We start from the raw sequence: 9,764 nt of genomic DNA, 5'->3' as shown, positions 1-9,764 counted from the left end.
TATGTTGAGAGAGTATTAGAGAAATATGGCTATAGCCAAGTTAAATCTGTCATCACACCCTATGATCCTTCAAAAACTCTCCACAAGAATAAGAGTGGTGTGACAGTGTCTCAATTAAGATACTCACAAATAATAGGTAGTCTAATGTATTTAGCAAATTGTTCTAGACCTGATATTTCTTTTGCTATAACGAAATTGAGCAGGTTCACCAGCTGTCCGGACAGAACGCATTGGGGTGCATTAGATAGAGTATTCAGATACCTAAGAGGCACTATATCCTTGGGCTTGTGGTATGGGAGATTCCCTGCAGTCTTGGAGGGATATAGTGATGCTAGTTGGATAGCTGACGCTGTTGAGTGTAAAGGCATTACTGATTATGTCTTTACACTTGGAGGCGGTGCAGTTGTTTGGAGGTCTGTTAAACAGACGATTATAACCCGTTCTACATCTGAGGCAGAATTGTGTGCTTTGGATACCACAGTAACTGAAGCTGATTGACTTAAGGGTCTTCTTTCTGAAATTCCCTTGATGATGAAACCAATACCTTCTATTTCAGTATACTGTGATAATCAAACAACGATAGCTCAGATTAGAAGCTCCAAGTATAACCAGAAATAAAAGAGACATGTACGAATAAGATTAAAGTCTATTCGTGAGTTAGTGTCTATTAGAGTGGTGTCATTGGACTTTGTAAGTTCAAAGGATAATATTGTTGATCCACTCACTAAAGGACTTGATTCTGAGAAAATCAAGAGATCCAGTAAGGGAATGGGACTGAGGCCTATCTTGGTTTCATCTATAGCAGCAACCCAACCTATCTGATTAGAGATCCCAAGAAATAGGTTCAATGTGGTATAAACAAGTTATAAGGGTGAATCGTAAGCATCAAATTGATTGAGATGTAATCTCACAGTCTCTTCCCTGGATAAATGCTTGACTGCTAGTAAGGATGAGCTTAGGAGCTCTTAATGAGTTCAAGGTCTTAATGACAGGATGCTCGCAGTACATCCTTGGAGAACTCACCTATGTAAGTGTAACTGTGGGGCCGCAGTGTGGGGGGCCTAGGCAACTCTCCTTAGCACTTATGAAACAAGATTCGGTGGCATGGTCGTAATGCACCAACCCAGAAGGATTCAACCGTCGCCCGTGATGAGTTGTTACCAATTGATTTTCACATATAAAATGTTTAGGTTCAAGACTGAGTTCACTTCAAACCTATGTGAATAAGATTGGTGTACTTAGGTGAAAATTCAAACCGGAAGGTATTTTCACTAAAAGCTCATTGCAACCAAGTCTCAGGACAAGTCTCTGTTTTTCGACCAAAATAATTTGAATTAGTGGCGGATTGTTGAGTTTTGTGTTTAATTCAAAGTATTTTTCTTGGTTTTGGTTGTTATGGTAATGCATATGTGAATGCATTTAGTCCCACATTACTAAGCTAAGAAGGTTGGAAGACCTTATATATGGATCCCTTCTATCCTTGCTTAGCAAAGTTAAGGGGACCTACATGCATGCGCGGGCCAAGCCCAAATCAGGTGGTTTCGGAGGGTTCGAGCCGGATATCCATAAACCGAGCGCGACGCACGCGACGCTTTTGTTCGCTGGCCAAGCCCAAATCAGGTAGTTTCGGAGGGTTCGAGCCGGATATCCATAAACCGAGCGCGACGCACGCGACGCTTTTGTTCGCTGACGAAGCAGTGCTTACTGCTTTGAAGTGAATAAATACTGCACCTCTGTTCCTCGTTCAGAATCACTCGAACAGTCTGCTCTTCTCCTTCTTCCCTCTCTCTGTGTGTCCTGAGGCTTGGTTCCGCGATATGAGGTTGAGTCCGAGTGCACCGTTCATCTTGGAGTGCACCTACGGACGACGCGAGTGGTTATCGGATCTTGGGAGAATTTTGCCGGAGAGCCTCTGCACCGTGGGCGACAATAAATTCTCTAAAGACAGTCGGCACGCCGACACTTCAACCGGAAGATAATAATTTCTGAATCTTACTCTTTTATTTATCTGTTTATTGCATACTTACTATTTTGGTGTAATTTATTACTGTGTTAGTGCTCTCCTACAACAACAATAGATGCTTACAAGTTACACACTGTAAGAGTGCGAGTAAGCATTTTGCCTGACCTTTACTGTAAAAAATATCTTCACATACTCATTGTACTGTTGCATGAGCTATTCTTGTTTAGTTATATTTTTTGTATGAGTTATCATGCTTCTTTTTATAATTGTGTCAGTGTTTATATCCCATTGTGCTAATATAGATATCTTTTTTAAATTACGTAGTAAATGACAAGGCATCCTTATAATTCTTAAACATTGCTAGATAATAATGCAGTTCATTTCTTTTTCCAAAATACAATTGTGAAATGTATGCCACAACATGTTTCATCTGTTGGATTCATGCATCACAATGTCAATGCAAGAGAAGTTGACTATGGTTCACATGTTATAAATGTAGTACTTTCTGAAATGATTTCTTTTTTCCTTTTGAACATTGTTGATATGGCAAAACTCTTCTCTAATTCTCACGTCCTAGGTTGCAAACAAAGAGCATATGGGCTTTAGATATCTGTATAGCTGTTAGATATCGTTGTTATCAAGATTACAAATTTTCCAAAGAAAACAGATTGTTATAATTTTCCCTATATTGCTACAATATACTTTTTGTTTAACACTTGATAATTTTATAGTAATGTTAATGATTATCCACCAAGTGACTCTCTCAGTTTATCACCTGATAATCAAAAGGTGAAGTACCAATGTTTTCTTGTTGTGAGTTTTTCTATGCTATCTACTTTTTGTGTTAATCTGTAGATTTTGCAGCTACACTGCTTTCACTGCATGTATGTTCAATAGTTATGCTTCATATATGCTGAAATTTAAGGGGAAGCCAGTCACATTGAAGTACCTCAAGTTTCAAAATGTTCGCAAGTAAATGATTTGTACAAGTTCATGGCATTTTACTTTACTACAACATTCTTCAAACATGTAAGTAAATGTTTTTATGGACTGTTTTATATAATAAATCACCACCTTAACTATTTTTATCGAGGACACGACAACCATAGTGATGATGATATTACAAAAGTTTTGAAGATTTTACTCTATGGAACAACGTGAGTGCCCATGTCATATTTGCATAAATTTCATTCCTAGATTATCTAACTTCTGCTCCAATCATAGACATTGTGAGAACATTAATAGAATAATTAAATTGTAGATCTTTCAACCGATAGAAACTCACATTGTCTTGTCTTCTTTTGTTTGTTCTGTTAAACCTGATTTGTCTCATCCAAAATTGCTTTTCTATCTTACTAGTTACAAGTATATGCTTGCTATGGGCAGACCCCAATTTTTTCCCTCTATCAACTATGAACCGTATAAAAAGTAGAATACTACCAAATCATTGTAACCATGACATTGTAATTAAGCATACTTTCTGACCAAATCATTGCTGAAGATTTTATGCCCACATGGTAGAGGCTCTAGGTCATATTTGATGCTCTGTTCATTGAGACTCCCAGCAAAAGTTCAACTTATAGGCTTCAGTGTCAATTATTGCTGGCATACTGTGCAACATTTTTGAACATGCTTAAATTCTAGTCGATATAGCAATACTACCAAATCTCTACAGTTCTTTATTGGATCATACATGTCTAGACTCCCATTTTATTATTCAGTGAAGTTCTATGCTTTAGAAAATTGTTTGCATCACAAAGACTGATCTGGTTCTTTTGTTTTGGTTGTCTACAGGGTGGATACAACCAATATGAAAGACTTAAAAATTGTGCCCTTATTTTCTGAAGAAAACCTAAAAACATAATGTTTGACAATTGACATTGTGCATGGCATGACAAAAAACTGAAACTGAGACAAAATATATCAAGTTGTTACATTTTAATTTGCTTGACTGATGAACTATACTTCCAATTATCAGCAGTCCTGAACAAAACGACTAGCTAAAAGAACAGAATAAGGATGTCGAGATACTTTCAATTATCAGAGTTGACCCTTTGATTGCCTTTCAGCCTCCACGCCCCTCGAACCTCGTCCTCCTCCTCCTCCTCCTCCTCCTCCTCCGCCCCCATTGTCCTCTTCCAAAAGCGTCAGGAACTCTTTTGTGAGTTGTTCCTGTTCTATATGTCGCTGAATATATCCAGGCTCCATGGATATTGTTACGAGCTAAGAGTATAAAGACATGCACGGTGATATATAGAAAGCTAATTGAAAAAAAAAAATGCAGTAACATGAATAGCTATCACTTTCTACGTTTCAAGATGTTGGTCTGCATATGCTAATGTTCCACTAAGTATTTACTTCAAAACATTTTCCCCATAGCAATATATTCACAATAAAAGAAAAAAAAGGTACACTTGTAGGAACTTTGTTAAGATAGCATCTTCAGTAGCATTGAGTCTAAAGTAAGCAATATAATGGAGGCTATTAACGGCTAATTCATACATAAAACAACAACTAAACCTAAAGTTTTTTTTTTCACATAATGACCTATTAATTAGAATATTAATTTGATCCCACGTGTTACATGTCTGTTTGCTTGCAGGAAGATTTGACTACTTTAATAGTAGAAATAACATAAGTGTAAGTATATGTGTGTGTTTTTATTTGTCAAATACTGAAAGATCAACCTCCTTCTAGCTTTTAAATATGGATCACTGTCTCTATATGGCATCTCTTAAGCAAGACATTTAAATCGTAAATTAACAAATTTTTAAGGCAAAATGTAAGAAAAAAACAAGTATTTTCTTTATGCAATCTAATTTCTTGAAACGAAGTATTGTGCAAAGAGGTGATACCAATAAATAATAAATATATAACTATTCTACTGGAAAAACATACAATATTGTGATTTTACCTCGACATTAACATTCTCATCCAATGGTAAAATGGAAGAGAGGGGGTCTCCATGGCTTTAAGTGTCTACACGTAAGTTATTCCATCGTATCGACCAGACTTCTTAATTTCCTCCAAGTGTATTACCAATTGCTGCCCCAGTGCCAGATGGCAACCACGAAAGTCTATATTTATGAGGGCAGGAGGTAACCCCTTCTCTGGCAAAGACTGAATTTGTGGGCAATTATGTATCTGCAAAACCTGAAGGGACGTAAGGGTGTACAACTTTGTTGGCAGGAATTGTAGATTCTTGCAATCAGAGAAACTTAATTGTTGGAGAGATGTCAAGCTTTGCAATGACTCCTGATCTTCCCCATCAAACATCACCGCTTCACAAGAGGATGAGATGCTAAGAAGTTCTACAGATGATAGTGAATTTTTTATGGGGAATTGTTGCATAAACGCTGTGTCATCAATCACTAACTTCCGCAATAACAATTTCTCTGTTTGTGCCTCTCTTTGAGAAAGTTGAAGCATGGGACATCCTGTAATCTCCAAGTTCTTGAGGGATTTTTTTAGTACTCCTACTGATCTCAACTCATTGCAATTCTCGATTATCAAACGATTCAAATTAAACAATGGTTGTATTGGTAAAGAAACTAGATCTGAACATTTGCCTATAATCAAGACAGTCAACGAGGACAGGTTATGCAGGCAGCCAGGCAGTGAAATGGAAAGATTTCCACAATCATACAAACATAGTTCTGTAATTAATGGCGGGAGTTGGAAATCAATGCACTCATCTCGTGTCATGCTCGTGAGCTTCGGGCACTCTGTTATTGACAATGACCATAAAGAGGTGAGTTCTTTCAACCTTTTGACTGGCACCGACGACAATTGTTCACATTTATGTATATAAATCTGCTGTAGATGGTGTGCTAGCAACCCTTCTTCTAGAATTTTCAAGTTTGGACATTCCTGAATGGACAACTCTATAACAGATGCAGAATTAGTTATGCTGCTACCTCCATCAATTGCTTTCCAGAATCTTGGACAATCTTCCAGCCCAACATTCTTTAATTGTAGGCATGTTATTGAAGGAGGAAGGCTAGGTAACATCAGCAGCTTTTGGCAATTTGAAATATTCAAAAGATCCAAACAGGGAAATAGATTTCTATCGTCGGAACAATAGAACTCTTCCCATGCTGACATGCTATTGAAACGGAGAGTATGTAATTTAGGAAAACAACTACCTTCTTCCATTGCAGCAAAGAATTTATCGCCTATCATCTTCACTCCCGTCAAACTCCGAATGTCAAGAGACTTGAGAGACGGAAGTTGTCCAAGATTTGGGAGATCCTCCAACATAGTAATGCCCTCTAGTACCAATTCTTCTAATTGGGAGAAAAACTTGCAGTGTTTTGGATTGAACAAATTGTGTAAATTTTGGGTTTGGACCTGAATTCTCACAAGGCAGAGATGCTTTAACTGTGATAGTTGCCCAATAACTAATAGATCGTTCCAGTTTTTACAATTTTGAAGTTGGAGAGTGTCCAATCTAGAATATACTTGTTCGTGTAGCCAATTGGGAGGTCTAGCACCATTGTATCCTCTGATTGTCAACCATTGTAGGTTGTGATGCGGCTGGAGACCTTCAAGAACCTGCTCTGAGATTTGCAAAGTAACTTCTGAACCGGATTCTCGTGAAAATGTCCATTCTAGCTCCAACCTATTGAGGTGTTCTTTACTGTTCAAACTAGCAATATTTGCTTCGTCTTTGTTCTCCACATTCTCAAGATTAGTTATACAAAGTTTTCCCCGGAGCTGTTTCAACCTGTTTAATTCAGCAAGTTTGTGTCCATTATCCTTTAGCACTTTGAAAGTAGACAAATTCTGAAGAGAAGTAAGTTTCCCAACCTCTGTTATATTGTGAATAAACTTATCTACTACATATTTGCTTGCATCAAGTTTTCTCAAGTTGATCAACTTCATCATGCCATGTGGGAGGCTTTCTAAGTTAAAACATTTCCACAATATCAATGTTTGTAGATTGTACAAGTCGCATAATGACTCAGGCAACCTTCTAATTTTATGATTGTAAGATAAGTCAAGATAGCGGAGATGTATCAACGTACCAATACTATTAGGCAACTCTCTGATAGCACAATCCCTCAAGCCAAGAACACGAATCTTTTTAAATTTTTCCAAAACACCACAATCAAAAATAAAACTCTCATGAGTGTATCTTGATGACAACATTAGCGTTCGTAATTTATTGTAATGAGATAATTCTGTTAAACCTCTTGTCAGCATACCTTCTTCCTCTTTGTACATTGAAAGATGACGAATGGTGCTAGGAATTGCATGGAACTTACCTTTCTCAACCCGGTAAGACTCGCCCATAGATATGAGTTCTGCAAGATCATGTATGAGGTCATGCATTACAAATTTTTCATCGGTTGAACTTGGAAAGCAAACCCGACCCCTACTATTGGTTGTTGTTCTTAACTTTTGAAAGCGAGACCACTTGTAAACTAACTCATGAAAGTAGTTGCTTCCCCGCTCCACCATTCTGGTTGTTGACTTTTGAAAGAAAGACCTGTTAACTAACTCATGAAAGTAGTTGCTTCCTAGCTCCTCCATTTTGATACTTCCTTGAGGCACTATGAATCCTTCTGCTATCCAAATACTGATCAACTTAGATTCAGAAAACTCATAGTCTTTAGGAAACAAGGAGCAAAATGCAAAGCATTGTTTAAGATGAGAAGGAAGATATTGATAGCTCAGTTGTAGTGCTGGCATAACCCCATTTTCTTCTTGGGGAAGTTGCCATATTTTACTATCTAAAATGCTTTTCCAGTGTTGCTCATCCAACTTCATGCTCATCAACCCTCCTAGAGTCTTTGCTGCAAGCGGCAATCCCTTTAACTTGTAAGTCATCTTCTTCGCCATGGCTTCTAAATGAGGATGATGAATGCCACTATTTGAAGAACCGAATGCACATTTCTTGAAAAATTCCCAGAAGCTCTTCTCATCCATACGATCCAGATGAATCGGATCCACATCACCAACCATGCCAGCAATACTCCTAGAGCGAGTTGTTACTAATATCTTGCTACCAGGTTTTCCAAACCTCAATGGTGCACAAAGGCTCTCCCATTTGTGCCTTTCCTCGTTCCACACATCGTCCAATACCAGAAGAAATCTCTCTTGAGTGATCTTCTCCTTGAGAACCACTTGAAGAGCAGCGAAGTTCGGGACATTACACTTCTCCTTGGTTGTATACTCTATAATCTCTCTGGTCAATCTCTCTGTGCTGAAATTTTCAGAAACACAGACCCAAATTCTGAGTTTAAAGTATTCTTCCACGGTATTGTCGTTGAAGACTTCCTGAGCCAGAGTGGTCTTCCCAATCCCTCCAATACCAGTAATAGATAAAACAGAGACTCCACTTTGGCCAAATTTAGATGCAACTTCTGATTTCAACAGCAAATCCTTGAGTTGTTGCAGCTCTTTATCTCTGCCAAACAATTGAGGTTCGATCGAAAAGGAGCTCGTTTGCCGGCTCTCCGAGGACACCAATTGTTTCTTTCCTCTATCATCTTCTGTGCCTAGCGAACTGTAAATTTTCTCAAGAGCAACTGAGTTGTCATCTAGCCTACCCTTTATTTCCCTCATTCTCTGCACATCATTATTATTATCATCATCATCCCCTTTTCCGAAAAGGCCACTGGCGTAACTAGATAATGAAGTTTTTATCTTTTTGCCTGGAGGGGGAGTGGAGTAGGAGGAAGACGATGCTCGGTTACCAGCCTCATCTCCTTGTTGCTCGCTCTGCTGCTTCAGAATTCTGTATTGGAATTCATCCAATAAGTCATCAGCATCGTAAGCAGCATCCTTGAGGCCTATCAGCAACTCCTTCAATCTCTGCTGCAGGACGTCATCTTTTAGCCACAAGTTCTCGATGGTGCTGATTTGCAACATGGCGTTGGCGAGGGAATCTTTCAGCTTCTTGAGGTCTTCTTCAACTCCATGCTGCTCACCAAACTGTTGAACAGCGCGATCGACGGCCTTTCCGACCAAGGCAATCATGAAGCTCTCCGCGAGCCATCCCAAGGCTGTCAGCGCGAACCCAATCATGATTTCTAGCTGTTTGATGCTTCCTTCTTCCTTAGGAAACAAAGAGAAGAAGTTTACAAACAAAGCGTGAGAAAAGAATGGAGAGGAAAGCAAAGCATATAGTCTTTATTTTTGTGAATTCTATCTTTCGTTGACTTTAAGTCACGGGTTGGTATTAATCTGGGCCGCTATTAATCTACAGCATGGATTGAGTTTTGATCGGACGGTTCATAACAGCTTTGGATGAAGAAGTTCATAAACATTTTCTTTAAAAAAAATAAAAGAAAAGAAATTATTGGAGTCCGGGTCTCCGGGATCATGGAGTGGGTAGGAAGATATAATTGTTGGAGTAAATTAATCAGCGAGTGAGGTGGAACAGGTATTCATCCCTCTTTTCCATGTACCTCTGCCGTATTATATTTAATAAAGTCAAATGTTCACATTGGAAAGGGAAACAACACCGGTTACTCCTATTTCAAAATGTAAATTCGTTATATTAACAGACGGATTTAGAGGAATCTACATTAGTGCATGATAGGATAAATTATTTTTCCTTCGAAATATCAAATTAGATGCATTTCTATAATGAAATTATTTAAGATGCGAAAAAATATTAATTTTTTAAGTGAAACACTTAAACTTAAGACATCTTCTTCAAAACTTATTGGTCTATATTTTTGTAAAATTTTCACTTAAAAAATTAACTTATTTATTATCATTATTTTTGCATTAAAATAATCATTATAGAGATAGCATCTTAATTAGATGAGCAATTTAAAATAGAGCATCT

At 37.9% G+C, this 9,764-nt stretch overlaps 1 protein-coding gene across 1 annotated transcript; it reads right to left on the bottom strand.

Annotated features, from left to right (window-relative positions):
- Nucleotides 1–3,772: 3,772 nt before the first annotated feature.
- LOC122046329 (disease resistance protein RGA2-like) lies at nt 3,773–9,079 on the bottom strand. The gene is made up of 2 exons (XM_042606967.1): nt 4,878–9,079; nt 3,773–4,186 (listed from the first exon to the last, which is right to left on the bottom strand). Exon 1 carries the CDS (start codon nt 8,993–8,995, stop codon nt 4,943–4,945), a length of 4,053 nt encoding a protein of 1,350 aa, XP_042462901.1. The 5' UTR covers nt 8,996–9,079; the 3' UTR covers nt 3,773–4,186; nt 4,878–4,942.
- Between the last annotated feature and the right edge of the window lie 685 nt (nt 9,080–9,764).

The sequence above is a fragment of the Zingiber officinale genome, chromosome 1B (genome assembly GCF_018446385.1).
Source record: "Zingiber officinale cultivar Zhangliang chromosome 1B, Zo_v1.1, whole genome shotgun sequence".
Taxonomy (NCBI): domain Eukaryota; kingdom Viridiplantae; phylum Streptophyta; class Magnoliopsida; order Zingiberales; family Zingiberaceae; genus Zingiber; species Zingiber officinale.
The sequence above is the reverse complement of the archived record's forward strand: the minus strand, read 5'-3'. Positions and strand labels throughout refer to the sequence as shown.